General features: G+C 44.4%; 1 protein-coding gene across 3 annotated transcripts in view; it reads left to right on the top strand.

Moving 5' to 3' along the window:
- Nucleotides 1–20,552, top strand: part of ERG (ETS transcription factor ERG) — a 139,603-nt gene that overhangs the window by 35,168 nt on the left and 83,883 nt on the right. For all 3 annotated transcript variants that reach the window (XM_053969919.1, XM_053969922.1, XM_053969918.1), the window contains exon 2: nt 3,187–3,274. In XM_053969919.1, the coding sequence (XP_053825894.1) occupies nt 3,236–3,274 (39 nt within the window). In that variant the 5' untranslated portion in view covers nt 3,187–3,235. The remainder of the gene's footprint in view (nt 1–3,186; nt 3,275–20,552) is intronic.

Raw genomic sequence — 20,552 nt, 5'->3', positions numbered from 1 at the left:
GTATTCAGCCCCCTTACAAAGGGGATGTTCAGCCTTAGTAAGTTGGCAATGTATGTGTCCATTAAAAAGTTTGATCCTCTTGATACATCTATAGAAAAGAAAGAACAATGCAGTCACATCTGGTGAGCTGTAGATGTACATGATTCCCCAACCCTTTGATGTATTTACAAAACTCCCCAAATGTGTGCTCAGAAAGACAACAGGTTCCAGAGCTTATCCATCTCCTCCTGCGTGGGGTAGCACTGGTACAGCCAGCTCTGGCTGGTTTTGTACAAGAATTTGTTTCTATCTTGATATTTAAATCTGTCCTGAGCATCAGAGGGGAATTCACATCTCCTGTCTCAAATATTGCTACTTCTCAGTAGTGGCATCCTTCTGTGTGACACTTTGGGTGTGACAGAGGATGGAAACCAGTGCCAAAAACCTGTGCTGCCAAAGGTGGATTAGTAAATCTTGACTCAGGATGCCAGGAGGAAAACCTGCTCTGTGGCTACAAATTTATCCTTCTATAGAATCACAGAATGGTTTGGGTTGGAAAGGATCAACTCATTGCACCCCTGCTACATGCAGGGACACCTTCCACTATCCCAGGTTGCTCTGTCTTGTCCAGGATATCCTTCCAGGATAACCCTAAATCAGGAAGGCTGTTAAGCACGTGTTTAACTTTCAGTTTGTGTTGTAATAGCCTTGTTCCAGTTTCCTGGAGAGAGATGTCTCAGCACACCAGGCTTTAGTGTCAGTTTTGGCTCTTGTTTAGAGTCCTGCTAATTTAGGGGATGCAGGGCAAACCCTATAGCCACAAGTAGAGCTTGTCACAGACCATCCAGCACAGACATGACCAGCATGAAATTTGGGGTGGGGGTGGAGGAGGGTCTGGCAATAGTTACCATCTGCTTCAGCAAGTTAGTACCAAATGTCTGGAAACTTCTAATTCCAGCCTGTAAAGGTGGAGCCGAAATAATGAAAACTGTATTTCTGTTTGGAACGAGCAAGGAAAACTGTCACAGATTTTTTTTTTTTTAGCCATGATTTCCAGAGGTGAAAAGATAAAAATCATATATTTTGCATACAAGGACTTATCCCACTTTAGAGTACCAAGACTGGAATATCCAGGTGAGAAGGAAGAATACACTGCCAAAGGTTGAGTTTAAAGCGGAATTCCCACTTTTAAGTTCATAACAGTACAAGGGAAAAGTCAAATGTCCAGAGCTGTTGCATACTCATTTTTCTAACTCATATTGGACAACATTTGCTTGTCTTTGATTCCCATTCCTTGTGGTGCAGAGTTGCCAACTGGTTTGCAAATGCTGTCGTCTTCTCTTCCATAAAGGATCCATCTTTTGGGGAAAAGATGTGAAATGAGTGGTCTGGAATAGCTCAAACAATTTCTCTTTAACTCTGAGAGCTTCAAGACTGAGCTCTGAGAGAAAGATCTGGTTTGAGTGTCACAGGGCATTTTTGGGGATGGAGCTCAACACGTATTTTCTAAGCTTAGGTGCTGTTGGAAGTTGAGCAAAGCCTTTAGAGAGACCAAAATAAATCTGGGTGTGGCGCAAATCCCCTTTCCTGGGTGGGCTTCTGTAACTGGGGGCGAGGTGCAGTTGTGGCATCACAGTGCTGGGAGTATAAAAACACTGAAAGCATGATCTAACGCTGGATTCAAAATGCTTTTCTGCCCAGTTTATGTGAAACTTCGCAGTTTCCAGATTCTGTGTGTGATGTTTCGAAAGCTTCAAATATGAATCCCATAAATCCAGTGAGGATGTGGCAGGCATGGATTTACTGGGGAAGGGAGGGAATTAAAAGCACATCAGTGCTGTTGGTGTTTCTGTCTGACTTCAATCTGAACAAAGTTGCTGGTGAAATTTTGCTTTTACTGAAAAAGTATCTCTTGCTTTTGAAGTTCTGTGGAAAGAAAAATCTTCATTTAAAACCATGACGTCAGTATCCCATTTGATAATCCCCAGATAGCTGGGAAAAGTGGACAAAATGGGAATTTGGCTTGTTTAGGGATTTCTTTAATAGGCCTTCAAATGAAATACTTTATTTTCATGGATTTGAAGGGGGAGAAGTTGGCTTTTTAAAGGAGTAAGGGGGAAGTGTGCAAAAATCTAAATGGTAATACCTTTAATTGCTCTGTTTAGTGCAATTTATGCAAATTATGCTTGAATAGTTCATAGATGGTCCCTTCTGTTCACTGTCTCTGGGGCAAGCTGCAGCTCAGTGTTAGTCAGGCAATATTTACCTAAATCAATAGGTAAAAATGCAATTTGATTTTCAAGTTAGTGTAAATGTGAGAGCAGATAATGAAATAAAAGAGCTGATGCTGAGGAAAATTACTCTTTCCCTGATAGTGCCTTGCTGCTTTAAAAGCTGAGTTCAACATCATGGGCAGAAGGAAATCTCTTGTGTGAAAAATGGAATTTTCCAGTCTTTTAAGGGAGAACGGAGAAAAAGACAAGATTACTTTAAATGATGCTCATGTTCCCACATTTTTCCACATTTTCTGATTTTTTGGATGCATTTATCCCAATTTATTAGCAGTTATTTGGTGTTCAAGTTACTGAGTAGTACTCCACATTGTTTACATTAAAAGCTGTTGTTATTTTAAAGAGCTTTAATGGTTTTCCACCCCCTACACATGCAAACAAATGCACCCCACCTGCCCCAGCCCCTCTGCACTCCATTACTGGACATGGATAAAGGATTCCAGAACATCCCTGCTCTGAAGTGCTGTTAATTGAGGGTCTGGACCAGATTTGCAGCTCTTGTAAATGGGCACAGCTTCAGTGAAATGGTGCTTTTTTTCTATCAGCTGCAGATCTGTCCCAGTCCTGCTGTGTGTTTCTAAATTGGGAAGAATGGCTTGTGGAAATCTCTGATATCTTGGGTGGATAATGGGGCTGGGCAGGGCAGAGCATGTCCCAAGCTCTTATTTTGGGAAAACTGTACATTGCAAATAAAGAGCATTTTTCCATGAAAATTTCAGGGCTGAGTGTTTTCTCCTGCATGAAATAAATCCTCAACAGACCCTATGGAGGCAGAAGTGGCTTAGAGCTTCAGCTGTGCTGAGTCTCGAGGAGGTCTGGGGAAGGAAAGATGCTTATCAGTCTATTAAAAGAGATTTCTATTGAAAATAAACATTTGAAGTACAATGATATGCCTTTTGTTTCTCTGGTTATGCAGCTGCTTTGGGATCTGAGCTCCTGGTGAACACGTTGGCCTGTTAAAGGACATGATTCAGACTGTCCCCGATCCAGCAGCTCACATCAAGGTTAGTTTCCTGTTTATTGTGAGTCCTCAGATGTTTGGAGAGCCATAAAATTAGAGAATATCTACACATACCACAGCTTTTCTTGCATGTTTATAAATTGTGCTACTGCCCAACACGGGCTTTTTTATTCCTCAATATTTACGTGCTGTTGTGTGAGTCAGCCCTGCAGTCTTTGTTGCTGACACCTGTGTGATCTGCTCTGAAGCACGTGGATATTTTAAAGATAACTTTTTCTAAAATTAACCTTCCTTGATCATCCTTTAATATTTGGTGTGTTTGATAAAATGTACCTCCTTGAAAAATACTGGATTTCTGTGTCCCTGATTCTGCTCCACGACATCCAGTGGCAAACGTTAAATTCAAGTGCAGAAGGAAAATGAACTTAATGGAAAAATTCAGATCCAAACAAGCATCTCTTACATATATTCATTGCAACATTTAAAACACCTTAAAACCAGAATTGGTGTGCTGTGTTTCAGAAGGAAATGTTTGGTTTTACTGTATTATGAATATTATTATTATTATTATTAATATTATTACTGTGGTTTTCTTATCCTTCTTTATGGAACCTTTGAGACCTGGCAGATGCAGCTATTGAAGAGAACAAGTAATTTTAGGGAATTGCACATAAATTTCATCAGGAACTGGAGTGATAGGACAAATAGTCATGGGTTCAGACTGAAAGAGGGGAAATTTAGGTTGGATGTAAGGAAGAAATTCCTCCCTGTGAGGATGGGCAGGCACAGGCTGTGGCTGCCCCTGGATCCCTGGAATTGTCCAAGGCCAGGTTGGACACTGGGGCTTGGGACAGTGGAAAGTGTCCCTGCCCATGGCAGGGGTGGCACTGGATGACTTTTAAGGACCCTTTCATTCTTTCTGACTGCCTTTCTGTCTGGTTTTCTTTGAAGTTGTATTTTCTGCAACTCCTTTCATGGAGTTTCTCCTCAGCTGGCTGCCATCTACCAGTCAGCAACTCGCTGTAGAAAAAGCTCCACTGTACAACTTATTTTTAACTGAAGCACAGAATAAAAATGAAATATTATTTTAAACAACTCCCTTTTTCTGTAAAACTCAGTGAATGAAAGAATCTCTCTCTCTCTATCCCTCTGTGTTGTTTTTGGGTCGTGTTTAGTTACTAGGATGAGTTGCAGTAGTGGGAGAGCTCGTTCTTTCCCCCTCTCCAGGTTTTCCAGACCCAGCACTTCCACAGCCTTCTGGTCCTTAGTTGTTTTTGTGGAAAGAGCAGAAAAACAAATCCTCCTCCCTCAAAAAACTGATGTTTTGCCTCAATGTTGGTTACAACCAGTAACACTTGAAAACACTGAAGGGGATTTAGTATCTCTTCATGCTGTTTAAATGCCCACAGCAGCAGAAATAACATAAAGAATAACTCAGTTCCATGCTTTCTGCCAAAACTGGTGCCCAGAGAAGGTTTTTGTAACCACAGGAGTTAGTGGGAGAGGGCAAGGCTGGGTATGAAAGTATCTTATTACAGCAAGAGAGCTGCATAAAAATCTCTGTAATGGTGTGTTCAAGGGAAATGGAGGAGCCTGTTCTCAGCAGAGCATCACCCCAAAGTTGCTGTTTTATTGAGAAAGGGTGTGAGGAAGGCAATTACTTTAATGCTGTGTTTGGGACAGGAAAGCTGGCCAACTCCACTTCAAATCCTTCTGATTTCTGTTTATGTCATTAGGGCCTGCTGTGGTCTAAACACATTCTTTGGAAAGCAGCCATGGATGCTCGGGTCATTTCGGCTTTAAAAGTGGACATAGCTGCATTCTTTAAAATAAAAAAAAGGGATAAAGTGGTGCAGGGGATGTGGGAAAGCCACACTCTTTGGTGGGGTGGGCTTTTCTGTCTGCACTGGTCACAGCTCTGGTGCTCCCAGCATGGGAAGGACATGGAAACAAGTCCAGAGGAGGCCACAAAGTTGATAAGAGAGACTGGAGCACCTATGGAGACAGAATGAGAGGGTTGGGATTTTTCAGCTTGGAGAGGAGAAGGTTTTGTGGAGCCTTCACAGCCCCTTCCATTGTCTGGAGGGGCTGCAGGGAATCCAGAGAGGGACAATTCATCAGGAACTGGAGTGACAGGAAAAGGGGACAGCTCCAAACTGGACCAGAGGAAATTTCAGTGACGATATTAGGAAAAAACTAATTCCTGTGAGGGTGAGCAGGCCCTGGCACAGGGTGCCCAGAGCAGCTGGGGCTGCCCCTGGATCCCTGGCAGTGCCCAAGGCCAGGCTGGACACTGGGGCTGGAGCAGCCTGGGACAGTGGGAGGTGTCCCTGCCATGGCAGGGGTGGGAATGGATGATTTTTAAGGTCTCTTCCAACCCAAACCATTCCATGATTTATGATTTAATGATGTTATGATGCAGAAGAGACAAAGTGGGTTCATGACAATCATCCTTGATAAGGTTTTGCTTAATTAACTGTATTCTGTCACATGGTGGTGTTTCTTTACATCCTTCAACAAGCAGACACAGCCTCATCCATGCACATTTAGAGCTGGAACTTTGAAAATTCACCTTCTGGGAAGTGTCTGGATTCTTAAGATTTGGCAGATTTCAAGATGTAAGTTTTATGCCTGAACATGTGCAGAAAAAATAATGCAAAATGTACAATAACATGGCAAGATGAATGCTCAGAGATGTCTTTTTTTTTTTCAGAAATGGGGATTTCATGTGCATCATGTGAGTTTTGTGTGTTCTGTTTGAAATCAGCTTTTTCTGGTGCCAGAATGAAAATGTACCAAATCTCAATGTTCTTGTGCTCCATCCCTGAATGGGATAAGAGCTGGATTCTTACCCAGGATTGCCCATTCTGCACCCAGGTAGATCCTGTCCAATTTTGGGAATGTTTGGACAGCCTCAAAGTGCGTGTCCTCCTTCTGTTTGGGCAGCTTCATTCCAGAGATATCAAAGATTAAGCTTTGCATTTTTCAGCTTGAGTGAAGCATCTGACATTGATCTGGTGACCCTGTGGCTCCCTAATGTGTAATTTCACCTGAGTCACGACCTTGTGTTTGGTCCAAGCGCAAAGGAAAGAAACATTTGATGTGGACAAGAAAAAGGATGGATGTTCTCAGATTTTCATTCCCAGTTCAGCAAAATATGGGGAATTCTGACCCTGATCTTTGGGCAGCTTCACAAACTGAGTGCCTGTAAGAGAAGTGAAATAAATAAACCTTCTCACACTGATAAAATGGTGGTTTTGTATAGGCAAGACTGTCGTTTACACATATTTAATGTGATTTTTTTGTTGTTCTGTTATCATTAAACTCCAGTTCTTACAACCATAGTCAGAGAAAAGCTCCAAAATGCTGCCCAAGATTTGCATATTTTGTTTTTAGGGATTTATGCTTTGTAAATGCTGACCTTTAAATAAGCCTTGTATTTTTTTATGGGTTAAATTCTGGTTTCAAAAGAGGTCAGTTGTTTGTTTGACTTTAGTTAGCTTGTGCCATCACTGTGAGGGGATTTTGTGGAACCAATTCTCAAAAAAAACAAGTTACTGCTGTTCCTTTGGGCCTCACTGGGAGAGAAGAATCCAAGGCATGGTGTAGGTAAAAAAAAAGACTGTATTTATCAGTAATGGTGTCTATCCTGGGACAATGGGTGTGATTTTCATTGAATCAAGGCTGCTGGAAGATTTGGTCAGTTCACATTTAATTGGTCTGATTTTTCTGTTCTTTGGTGATGATTTTGAGATGTGGGATGAAGAGTTGGGTGAATGGCAGCAGCTCTGGTTTTTCATTGCAGAAGGTGAAGAATGGGAACAATTTACACCCTAGACAGCTTAATCAAAGGGGACATTCTTGCTAAAAAATACTCCAAGGGCATCAAACATTTCAAGCCAAGCTCAGCTGGTCTGTGTCTCTACAACCTCATTTATCCTGTGGATGTAACTGAGGTTGTTGCCTCTGAATCTGTCAGTTTTGGGTTATCAAATCTGGAAGCTGTTCCTGATACTACAATGAATGAAAACCTGGTTTCTTAGAAGAAATAAAAGAACTATTCCATAGCAGTTTCTGAAAACCACTCCTGAATTTAGCACTTCTCTGCTGGGATTGTGGTGGCAAATCCACATTTCCATGCAGAGCATCCCATATTGTTGCTGGAAGTATCACAAAACCTGACCTCAGAACTCCTTTTTTGGGCAAAGAATATGTTGGATTTCAAATTGTGGCAGTGTAGAGATGCTGCTGGATGTACCTAATCTGTTGTGTTATGGTTAAATTTGACTTTTTTTTCTTTTTTTATTTTGAAGTTGTATTATTTGTTAAGGAGTATATTCTGGGTCTGATATAATCTATTATTTTTCCTGGAATTGTAGAGTCTCTAAATAGGATCCAAGACTTTGTTATGCTGGGAGTTTTGTATGCACAGTACAGTCTCTGCCTGAACAGGCTGGGGGACAAGAAGGGAAGGACAACACAATTATTATTATTATTATTATCATCCTCCAGGATAATGAGGATAAAGCCTGGCTTTTACCCCCACCTCTTTTTGGGGTCTTGCCTGAGCCAGAAGCCTGGTCCTTGTGGATTCTTTGCATGGCTAAAGCACTTCTTTCATTGCTTATGAAGTGATATTTGGGCAGCTCAGCTGGGAGTGAGAGCATGGAAATCCGAGCCAAGGATACAAAGAGCTTGGCCCAAAGCCCCACGTGAGGGAAACTGAGACCCGCTGCAGCCTGCATGAGGAGGTGATCCATGTGGAGCATGGAGTTCTGCTGAATCACAGCCTGCCACCAGGTGATAACACACTCCTATCCCTTCCAGAAAATATGGAATGTCTGCTCCTGAGAGCAGCTGACTAATGAGCCAACCCTCCAGGTGTGAATCAGTGATGACCCCATGGGCAGAAGTCCTGCAGGGGCCTCTCACTGGGAGAAGGTGCCTTCAGCCTCAAGGCATGGAGGTGAACAAGCTCCTGGATGTTACCTGGGCTGCAAATTGGTGCCTGGCAGCTCAGGGATAACTGCTTCCTGCTTCATGATAGATGTGGAAAGGTTTTAGTGTCAGCAGCCCCCAAAGCTGAACAGTTGTAGCTCCATCCCCTTTTCTTACCTCTCACTGTGGACTTCATTCGTTATTCTGGTGAAACTTTAAAAGCTCTTCCTCTGTTTTAGCACTGACAGGGTAAAACCACGCTTTGAGTTTCACTGTTCTTCTTTCTCATTGTGCTGGATTAGAGCCCCTAAATCTTGTTTGAATGATCAGCACAGCTTACTCTGTGTCCTCAGAAAATAAAGTTTACCATGGATGAGTTTATACACAGCGTTTACCGTGGATGTGGGTGGCACTCCTCCCTTCTCATGCTCATTCAGAGCTCCCACACTGCCAGGATTCAGATTTGCTGTTCCATTTCCCTCCTGTGTCAGCACACATCAGTTACCTTTAATAATGCCAGAATCACTACTGGATTTGAACTCTAGCATCCCCTCCTAGGCAGAAATTGTGATTCACTTCTCAACAGCTTAAAATTCTGGATGCTAACCAAATGATTGCCATAGAGTTCCAGTGAGTAAATTCTTCCTGCTTTTTTTTTTTTTTTTTTCTTTGCTCTTGAGTTCTACCTCTTCTGTCTGCCTGAGCAAATACCTCCTTGCTAAAGGAAAAGAGAGATAATGGCTTCTGTGTGCTATAATTGATGAACTTTCAGCAATTCGGAGCAAATCCAAGATTGCTGCCAAGAACCAGATGGAAAACAGTGTTAATGACATGTTCAAAGAAGAGTATGTTATTTTGATAGGGATGGTCTAGAGACTTTAATCTCTATTGTTATAGGGACTAATGGCATGGATAATTCCTTAAGTGGGGCCATTTTTAAACAAAAATTATCTTCTTCATAAGCAGGAAAGAGCAAACTAAAGAGTACCAAATGCATTTTCAGAGCTCTGGCTGATAGATGTGCTTTACACGAACCCTTTGTTACATGGAGTCAGACGTGTTTAAATCTCATTTCTGCAGTCTGCCAGACAGTTAAAAAAGTCTGGACATTTCCACTGGTGATGGGTAGAAATCATAAAATGGATGGTTCTGGAAAGCAGAGCCAGGGTGGGAAGCTGAGGGTGGGGAGATGCTACAAGAAGAAGTTGGGAAAGATGGACAGGACAAACTGCAACAGGAACAAAACTGGTTATATGTTGGGGACCCTGAGAAAGAAGATTCTCCTGTTCCTATTTCTCTGCTCTAGAGCCTGGAGTGGCACTGAGGGCTCCCCATTCTCAGCCTGTAAAGGTCTCTCAAGCCCACTGCCAAAATATTTGTCCCCTCTTCCTTAGGTCCTGCCCACCCTGGCATGTGGGGTCAGCAAATCCATGAGCCCAAGTGTCCAGTGCTGTTTTGTGCCTCCAAGGCTGTAATTTTTGTGTGTGGCTTCATGGAGATCGCTGAAGGGAAAGGGTGCAAGGAAGTCTGGCTCTGGAGCAGCTTTGGGACTCTCTAAAGGACTGTGTCCTTCTTCCTTGAAAGCTGGTTACAGAAACCACCTGCCCTGGACTGTCTTTGCACAGGTCTGCAGAGCAAATGCCAAATATGTGTGGAGATGATCTCTGAGCAAGTCAGATTACTGTTTAATGGACACTGCATTTGTATTTTGCCTTCATCTGGCCACAAATATCCCAAGCAATGGGACATTTTCCACCTTTCCTGAGGGATGATTCCCCGTGACTCATATTCAGCTACTCTGTAGGGATTCAAACTCCTTAATTTCACACTGACTTTGCTCCTCCTCACCCTCCTAAAGAGGGAGATTTATAGGGTGAGCTGAGGGGAGGTTGCCAAGCACATCAGTTCTGCTCAGGGTCCATTTTGGGTGGTGGGGATCAGTCAGCTTTGCCCCTCAACTCTGCATCCAGCCCTGCTTTCAGCTGTCCTGGTTGTTTGGTCACAAATGTGGTCATAAATGACCACTTTGTTACACTTCTGGTAATGCCTTGTAAGGCTGAAAGGCATTTTCCAGGAGCTGCTGCTCCAGCAGCCCAGACAGGGATAAATGATTCCCTTGGACTTGGTGATGTGCTTCTTCTGTTCAAAAATGAATCTCTTGTCTCCCTCACTCTCTCTGCTCCTCCTCTCTCTCTTCCCTCCCTTTTTAGAAAATCTCATATTTCAACTTGTTCTACGCCACATCCTCTTTAAATCTCAATTTTTGCTTCATTATTTCCTATCCATGTTCTTATCTCCTCAAGACCTTTTTAGATTATTTCCCCAATCCTGTTGGTGTCCCAAAGCTGACTTTGGGGTGCAGTATCTTTGGCTGATGTGTTGTTTTATCCTCTTCTTTAGATTGTTAATACAGACATTACCTCATAAACAGTTATGGGCATTTGATTAGATACCTTTCACCAGCTTGCTATTTTATCATTTGCCATAAATCTTTCCCTGTTGTTCTGTAGGATATTTTCGGGCTCCCAGTGTTCTTTCCCAAGACAATTCAAATTCTTGTTGTGGAAAATCTTCCTTGGCTCAAGTCAGTAGGGAATATTTGGATATTTCCATACACGCTTAATTAGAAAGAAGAACTGATTCTGTGTAATATGTGTTTTCCTGGTGCAATTTTGTTTATTTATCAAAAAAGTATATCTTGTCCTCACCTAGAAGAGCAGGAAGGGTAACTGCTGTGCCCCTAAAATCCCGTGTCTGTGTGGCCAGTGAGTTCTGTTCCCAAGAGGCTCTATAGTACTTTCTTCACTACCATGTCCTCCTCAGAATTTCAGCTTTTTGCTGCCTAATAACCTGTAAACCCCAAGTGTTGCCCTCCAGATTTACAGCAATATTTAAATTCAACTCATATGGGTGACTTTTGCTGTAAGATATAAAATCCCAGAATGTTTTGGGTTGGAAAGGACCTTAAAAATCATCCAGTGCCACCCCTGCCATGTCAGGGACACCTCCCACTGTGCCAGGCTGCTCCAAGCCCCAGTGTCCAAGCTGGCCTTGGGCACTGCCAGGGATCCAGGGGCAGCCCCAGCTGCTCTGGGCACCCTGTGCCAGGGCCTCACTGCCCTCACAAGGAAGAATTTTTTCCTAATATCCCATCTGACCCTACTCTTCTACATCTCTAGGGCCATGCTTCTGTTGCTTCCATTTTTTTTTTTTTTTTTTTTTTTGTGACACGAAAGGGATCAATTTCTTCTGCTGCTGAGGCTTAAAAGAGTGTTTGGCATGTGTGTTGTGTGTTGTATATTCCATATCATCTGTGATTGCCTTGGATCAAAGAGATAAACTTGCTGGCAGTCATTATCACCTCCTTGAACAGCAGTAAATGTTTGGTCAGACGCTGTAACCTGCTATTGCAAATTCAAATTACACTGGGAGGGAGGGAGGTAAATCTGAGGTGTGCTGTGAGCCTTCCAGGGTGGGCTGACACAGGTTTCTATCCATCCTCACTTGGTCACATAGAGAGATTTTCCAAGATCCCAGAAAGCTGTCATGTCAAGACTGTGAATGATGTGGCAGAAATCCTGGCACAGGTTACCCAGAGAAGCTGTGGCTGCCCAGTTCTTGGAAATACCCAAGGCCAGGTTGGATGGGGCTTGGAGTTGCTGGGATAGTGAAAAGTGTGGTTGATAGTGAAAAGGGGTGGTTGGAACTGGATGGTCTTCCCAACCCCACTTTCATCAGTATCTGGGGTCCCTTTTTAAAGAAAGGGGGAGACCTGTATTAGGAAAGGGTTAATTTCCCTTGGGAAGCACCTGTGTCTTTCCCCTCTTTCCATGGTGAAGTTATATTAAGCACAGGGGGACTTGTGTTTAGCTCTTTGTTAGATGGAGTGTTCAGCCTGGAGAGGAGCTCCAGCTGAGAGGGGCCTCAGCCCTGGCTGTCCCTGTGTGTCCCTGTGTGTCCCTGTGTCTCCCTGGCTGTCCCTGGGTGTCCATGGCTGTCCCTGTGTGTCCCAGTCTGTCCCAGTCTGTCCCAGTCTGTCCCAGTGTGTCCCTGTGTGCAGGAGGGCAGAGCAGCCCCAGGCTCTGCTCCAGGCCCAGCAATGGCCCCAGAGCCACGGGCAGGAGCTGAGCCCAGCAATTCCCTGCACAGGAGGCACAACTTCTGCCCTGGGCAGTGCCCAGCCCTGAGCAGAGCCCAGAGAGGCTCTGGGCTCTCCTCCCCGGGATATTCCAGAGCCATCTGGACACAGCCCTGTGCCCTGGGCTCTGGGTGACCCTGCTGGAGCAGGGAGGTGGCACCAGTGACCCTCTGTGGTCCCTTCCAGCCTGACCCATCCTTTTGGGACACAGTTGGCACACATGTCCAGGTCTGGGACAACAGAGCTTCCCTGCCCAACAGCTGGACTAAAAGGCCCTCAAAATGAACTCAGAATGAACAGAAAAGTGGCTTAAAAACCCAAGTGGAGGCCAACTGAGGATTCAGTTAAGGGAAGCCACTGACTCCTAAATTAAAGCTTCAGAAAATCTCTCCAGCTCCCCCAGAGCTGTCCCAGAACTGCAGCCAGCCAGCTCACAGTGCCTCAGCCCTGGCAGAGATGTTATTAACTGAGACAGAGAAAAATATACTTTCAGTTATTACATGCTAATAAAGCACAAACTAAACAAATTTAGGCAACAGGAGCAATTATGCCATTAAACATTTAACTGCAAGATTGATTTTTAAATTACTAATAATCTAAACCAAAGCGTGCACACACACAAAGAGGAAGGGGGAGGGAGGGGGAGGAAGGTAATTTTACCAATTGAATCTAATCAGGGCCTCAGTTCAAACGTGTGGCTATAAATGTCAAAATATGTAAGATCTGATGCAAGAGCAGAAGTGGAACCAGGATGGATGAGCTTTCCTCACTTGACCAGATTCTTCTGGCTGGGAGGAAGTTAAACACATGGGGTGGGGAAACTTGGGGAGCTGGGTTATCTCCAGAGCTCCCTTTGGATACTGCTCTGTGTTCCTTTTGGAATGGGCAGGGAGCAGTGAACTGAGGCACAAACTGTGGGCTCAGCCTCGTGCTTGCCTGAGCCCTTCCACATTCTGCTGCTGTCACCTGCAGAGCAGGATGAGCTGGATCACTCCTGAACTGGGAGGGAATGGAAAAATTCCCATCTTCACCTGGAAAAAACCTGTTTTTTGTTCCTGGGCTGCAGCAGAAGGTGGGTTTGAAGATCAAGGTGGGACACTCTCACAGCTCCAGGGTTGTATTTGTTTTCAGAGTTTATGGCAGGGCTGCTCCCTTCGAAAAAGGATAAATCTTAATCAAATAAAACTGATGTGCTGCCATATTTACCCAGTCTCACTGGTTGTCCTACATCATGTTTTAGCATATAAGTTACATGACAGAGTTATCCAGGGGTTGCCAGCTGACACAGAAACAAACCCTCATGTTAAATTGCCTGCAGATGTCCTCTTCCAACTCCTGTAAGGAGCTTCTACCAGTTCTCTCCCCCCCCCCCCTTTTTTTTTTTTTTTTTGTGTTAAATAAAAGCAGCAGAAGAAGGGGAAAACAATCTCAGTTGAATCTCTGTGCTGGTGCCTCTGTTTGCAGGACAGGAAGCCTTTAGAAGACAATGCAATTTATAGGCAGGCGCAACAAAAATCCCTGTAAGGATTTCCATGAGCCTTAGTGGACCAAACGAGTCGTGGTTCTTTTGAAGGCTGGAGCTGACTGAATAATGCCAAGTCTAAGGCTGCCAAGGTGGGCTTTTCAAAAGATACAAACCTGAGGAGGTGAGAAGATCTTTATGTTCTGTTGGCTGTAATTTATCTGATTACTTGAATTTATGGTTAGAGTTTCAACCAGGCATGCCTTTTGTTTGGATATTAATCTAAAGAAATCAGGATTTTATCTGATGGATTTAAATTCTTGCTCTGTTTGGCAGAAATCCCACGTAAGGTTGTGACATTCTTGAAAACATTCACTGTTTTCATTTGCATAATTAGGAATCTTTGTTTTGTTTTCATTGTATGAATTTAGTGGAGTTTGTGAACTATTTGCCTGGCTGTCTCCCTTGGTCGGGGAAATCACAGAATGTTGTTTCTTTTCCCTGGCTGGAGGAGTATGGGCTATTTATGCTTAGTTTTAAAATAGACTTTTCTGTGAGTGCTTGCACTGCTCTTTGCAGTGGGATATTTCTGGAGGATCAGCCTGGCCAAAAGCAGTTGCGAAAGGTTAGAGGAGAGCAGAGCTCCCGTTTAAACACCTACGTGGAGGAGCAGCCCTTCAAAAGCTGGGAGTGCCAAACAACTCCCACTTGGAACAATGGGAGCTGCTGAGTGCCGACAGCTTCCGAAAATCTGCCCTCACGTGGCTTCAAAAGGAGATTAATTAGCAAGTCCAGCTATTTTTTTTTTTTTCCTGGTCTTACTTAATTCTGCATGGTGAATATTGCACTTGAAGTGTGCTCAGCAGGTGGTGGACGTTTCTCCTGGGAAGGTGTAGTTCCAGGTGGGTTGGGAGGCAGGCAGGGAGCTGGGCAGGTGTTTCCAGAGTTTTTTTTTTCAGGAGAACTTCAGCCTTGAACTTTCAGGAGTGTTGAACTTTGCTGGGCAGGTAGTAGGAAAGCCCTGGGAAGCTCCCTCTGTAACAACCCCACATGGATTTTTTTTTTTTTTTTTTCCCATAGTTTTCCCGTTTGTCTTAAACTGCTTCGGAAGTGACATAAATGAAACCAGAAAAGGCCTCTCTGGCATTACTGAAATAGGGATGTCCAGATGGGAAATTACAGTAATATCACTTGTGCATTCAGACTTCACGTCCTGTGCAACTTCCATGTGTGGGCAAAGGAGATAAATTTGCTCTCTGGAGCTACACGTGTGTTTCTCTCTTTTGATTAAGCCTGAAACACATTCCTCTTCCCTTTCTGTGATCATGGAGTGAGGTCTGCAGGAAAAATAGGATTAGAAATTCATGTTTTGGGGGCTGTGTTTCCAAACTAAGTTATCCTTCTGGCTTTCTGTAATGTATTTTCTTTTTTAATTATATTTATCACAAATCACCAGCCATTTTTCATTAATGCAAACCAAGAGCAACAAGAGTGTGCTAAAACGAAGGAGGATTACTTCTGAAAATCAAATAATGAGTTGTGGTTATTGTTGCTTTTCAAACATGGCAAGCAGGTTGGCGACCAATATGTTTGCAAACGACCTAAGTCTTCCCTTCCAGTGGTAATCCGTATTCTTTTGAAAAGCTAATAAAAGTGGTGTATGAAAGAAATTCCTGGGGCACTGCAGAACTCACCCTCCTAGGGAGAGAGCCAGATGTGCTGGTTAATAACCTTGCAGGCATTCAAAGCCAGGGCAGTAACTTGGTATCACCTAAGCCAGACGTTGTGTGTTGGTGCAAGGCAATATCACATCCTGGTCACATTCGCAGCAGAGAGCTGCAAGACATGTGGAGCCTTATTAAAGGAAGGGTGGAAAAAAAGAATGAGGAAAAGAAAAGGAGGGGACAGGCAGAAGGAGAGGGAGACATTGTGTCTGTCCTGAGAAGCAGCAAAGGAGCAAACACACTGCTCCACATGTCTGTCAGCCTGGATTCTGCTCTCCAGATGTTGGGGTGGATCCTATGGCAGGGACTATGGAGGAAAAAAGGATTTTAAAAGAAATCACATTTCAGGGGTGAAATTAACCTCTCCAGGTTTTGCAAAATGCAGCCTCTCGGTGTGATTTTTCAGAAGCGCTTTAGCGAAATAACGAATTTTAGATTTAATGGTTTTTACAGGCTTGCTTGGCAGCGCCTCCTCCAAACACAAATGTTTGTGTGCGAAACTTGTCAGTGGCTTTTAGAACCAACATGCCTCAGAGTGAAAAGCACATTAAAGCTGTTCTCAGACCAGTCCTACTGAACTGAAAATTGTTTGTGGCGGGGGTCCCAAAATCTGATGGATCTTTCTCAAGGCTCAATCTCTCCGAATCAAACCCTCTGAGAGCTTTGGCCATCACATCAAAACGGTGCTTGTGCATAACAAAAACATCTATATTTGCAGTGGCAATCAGAGTACATCAGCGTCAAGTTAAGATTTTTTTAAAAAACGCCAAATTTGCTTTCCCAGGCGCAGCAGAAAAATAAATCACTTATGGCGTTTATGGTATATTTGTAATCCGAAACTGGCGGCTTCGTGTTACCGGGCACGACGTGTGCGGCAGATAAACAAACACTGCACCAAAAAAAAGACAAGTCCCAGCTTTGTCTGCCTGACACTTCACCTCTGTGACCAGGATCCCACAACCAGGGCCACATGTGCCTTTCTGCTGAGCTCGTGTTTAGGTTGAGCCAGGCTCAACCCTGGGCTGGTCCTCGTGGCAGGACTGGGGTGTTCCACGGGACACCAGGGACAAGGTTTGGGACTGGCCAGCTGTGGCCATTGTGAAGGGAAAGGGAGAACTCCTGTGGGTAAATATTTATGTGAATGCGTTAAACAATGATTGTTCTTGTCTGAAGATCTTTCATAAGGCCCAGGAATGCAACACCAATGTGAAAAGATGGTGATACACAAATATTACCAAATGTCACGTTCATGACATACAGAGTCACTGCTTTCAGCTGTTGCAGGAGTGTGGATATATGAAAACTCCAATCATGGATTTGCAATCATGTTGCAAATAGAAATGAGGCAATTTTATGTCAATATTAGGACAGAGCACTCTGGAAGCAGTCTGGATGTTTTCATACATAATCATGGCTTCAGTAAAATTGTATATTTACAGAGACAGCTGGTGTGCCTTTTCCCGAGCTGGAATAGGATCAGCTGAGTAGGGCTTGTGATAAATCTCAGTTTGTAGTTTTGGTAAAAGCCAGAATCACAGATAGAGATTTCTTAGTGGTATTTTGCTGTTGAATACGATCTTGACTCTGTTGGGAATCCCAAAAATGAGTGCACCTCTGCAGTCCTTTCTCGCATCCACCACACAAAGTGCATGGGGAGGTGCAGCACCATTTAGCCAGGGTGAAAATAATATTTTCCTTCCTGATACAGCCAGGTGGCATCTCCAGGTGTGCCCCACACACCTCAGATGATGTGAGGGCTGCTGGGGCTCTGTGAGTGAGAGCTTTCCAGGCTGAGCTTTCCATCATCACACACTGGAGTTTGTCACAGGGAGAGCCTTGGAGCTGGCCGGGTGTGATTCATCCCTCCCAGCAAGGCCTCTGAGGCAATCTGACATGATTCGGACTGATATCATTAATTAATGAGGGCTGGAAATTATTCTTAGACACTGGATTGAGTATTGGGTAGGGAAGCCTATGAAAGGGCTCTTTGATTTTGGAAATTTCCTACAGCACTGTCAAATCTGCTAACAAAATTAAATCATCTGCCAACTTTCCAAGTTAAGGAGCACATCCCTTCTGAAATCTTGACTGAGTCTCCTCGGTGCCTTCTTGGGATCAAGGGATTTTGGGATTTATATTCATGCCAAACGAAAATGATAGATAGCCTCCAAAAACCAGTCTTATTAAATCTACCAGGCAGGCTTTGGAGAAAGCATTTCTGTTGGTTTGCTGTAACACAGATTTGATCCTCCCCCACCTTTGTTTTTGGCTGTACTTGGTTTAATGTGCTCAAGATAGAAAGGAACCAAATCCCAGAGTTTTTGTGGAGTTGGGAGTTGGTCACTGCTTCATGCCTGGGCAGTGTGACCTGCAGCCCCCCACCATGTGCTCATACAGCTCAAACAACTCCCAAATTTAATGGGGTTTCTGTTTGGAATCATAAAACATGCTCCAAAGCAAATGTAGGAAGCAGATCTCCTTGCTACCAGTGCTCCCACCTTCGGTGCTGGTGCTGCTCTTCTCTCTTGCAAGTGCTTTTCCTGCTTCTTTTCCTGACTGGCTGCTCCCTGAATGGACCCTGCAGGTGTCCAGAATTAGCCTTTGCAGGCCTCTGGCAGCAGATTTATAAATAAAATGCTGTCATTTCAACCCAGCCCCGGCAGGGCTGGGAGCGCAGGAAGCGCCGTGCACATGTGGGGCGGTCACACATGGATCCCATTGCAGCCCTAATAACGCTGGGATGGGGGGAGAGGGCTGAGGGGCTGCTGCCAGGTCAGCTCCCTCCCTGCTTCATCTGTCTCCAGGATGGTGACTGTGTCACCAAGAGTCCTTCTGGAACAGGGTTTGGACCTAGGGGTGCTGGTGACAGGGGCTGGACACGAGCCCAGGGGTGCCCAGGGGGGCAAGAGGCCACTGGCAGCAGGGCTGGGTGAGGAATTGTGTGTCCAGCAGGAGCAGGGCAGGGATTGTCCCTCTGGGCTGGCTCTGAGAGGCCCCTCGAGGGCTGTGTCCAGTTCTGGTCCTGCAGGAGAGACCTGGAGGGGCTGGAGCGTGTCCAGGGCAGGGAAGGGAGCTGGGAAGGGGCTGGAGAATTCCTGAGGGAGCTGGGAAGGGGCTGGAGAATTCCTGAGGGAGCTGGGAAGGGGCTGAGCCTGGAGAAAAGGTGGCTCAGGGGGGACCTTGTGGCTCTGCACAGCTCCTGCCAGGAGGGGACAGCCGGGGGGGTCGGGCTCTGCTGCCAGGGAACAGGGACAGGAGGAGAGGGAACGGCCTCAGGCTGGGCCAGGGCAGGCTCAGCTTGGCCAGCAGCAGGAATTTCCCCATGGAAAGGCTGCTCAGGCCTTGGCAGGGGCTGCCCAGGGAGCTTTGGCGACCCAAGGAACACCTGGATGTGGCACTCAGTGCTCTGTTTGCCAAGGTGGGTATCTTCACAGGTTGGGCTTGATGATTTTGGAGGTGTTTCCCTCTGTGAGTGATTCTGCGGTTCCGTGATTCCACGCTGTGGATCAGGTTTGTCTCTCAGCTGTAGCACATTGTGCTCACTCTCTGGGATACGTGTGCCTGCACACACACACAGCTGGGAGCAGAGCAGCAGCCACCTCAGCTGAATAAAGCATGAGAATGTTCACTACTTGGGAGAAAAAACAGATCTGTTACAAATTGCGCTAATTATAAAGAGCCTTGGCGTGGTACCGTACATTGGGCAGCAGAAAGACCCGAGTTATTTGGATCCCCCATTTGGTTTGGTGTGGCTCACATCCATGAACCAGACTCTAATCTCCAGTTCTGGCTGCTGGAGGGAGGAGTTTTTTTAGGGATGTGTGTGTGACTTTCTGTAGATATCTGCTCTAGAGGCGCCCTTAAAGCATTTTGCTTCTGTTGCCAGGATCAACAGACGAAGTGCTGGAACAAACTGATAAATTAAATAGCAACAAGTTACCCAGACCTAATGGTATTAATCCAGGAGTTTTGAAAGGCTTGAAGAATGAAGTGCCTGAGCTGCTCACAACACAAATGTATGGACTCAGGGGAAGTGGGGAACTTAAGTGTGACAGTCTTTGTACTTAACTTCTAAAAACAAACACAAGAGCAGAGCTGGGAAGCACCTCTAAGCCTTACTGCAGGGCAAAAATAACACCTAACCAGTCGCAATAATAAACAATGGCAAAGTATAAATACACCTCCTCCATCAACCATATGAAATGGGATGTATTTTCTAAAGGAAAATTGGAAGTCTTTGTTGTAGCGCATTTTTTAGGTCGCACAAAAAAAAAAAAGCTGATTTGAAAGAACGGGTTTATTTTTTAAAAAAACAGCTCAAAAAGCTTTCTTGTCAAAAGAAAAAGTGACATTTGGTCAGCCATTAAAAATGGATAGGAAAGAAACAAGAAAAAATAGCAAGGAAAAGCCATGAAAAAAATAGTCAAAACTAATTTTTCAGGCTGGTACTCAAGATCAGTAGCAGGGTGTCTCAAATCGCATCCTAAATCTGGCGTTGTTAATCCATTTGGTAATGAGCTGGAAAACAGGAAGTGAGACCCCAATCAGACTGGAGATTATATCCATGGTCATGTATTTTTTAGGTTATTCAGGACAAACTGAAGGAAATGTTTCACCAAGCCAAGCAGAAAGCGCTGTGCTCTGACAAATCCATCTGAGAAAGTGATGTAAAAAAAAACCTGTGCCATTGAATAGCTATCACTGCAATTAAAAATCACTGAAAAGCATTTTGAGACACTGCATTAATCTTCTCCCATGCTGAAAACTGGTCTCTGGCTCTCTGTTTATCAGGTTCTAATTTATAGTGAAATATGAACCTGCATCCTATGACAACCATTTCTCTTTGATAACCATCTTAAAAGTTTTTCTGCACAAAGTCCTAAGCTTGTGGTACACTTGTATTCTGTCTGGGCCAGGCAGTGATCCATGTGGTGCAGTGGCTGACAAATGACAGGGGTGGTAATTAATACCATAATCAGCTTTTGGAGCTGCTGTGATGGAGTAAAAATGCTTGGGGGGGTTTGATTTGTATTAGAATGACACAATCAAAAAATGGGTA

The sequence above is a fragment of the Vidua macroura genome, chromosome 2, assembly GCF_024509145.1.
Source record: "Vidua macroura isolate BioBank_ID:100142 chromosome 2, ASM2450914v1, whole genome shotgun sequence".
Taxonomy (NCBI): Eukaryota; Metazoa; Chordata; class Aves; order Passeriformes; family Viduidae; genus Vidua; species Vidua macroura.
This window is presented reverse-complemented; position numbering and strand designations above follow the sequence as displayed.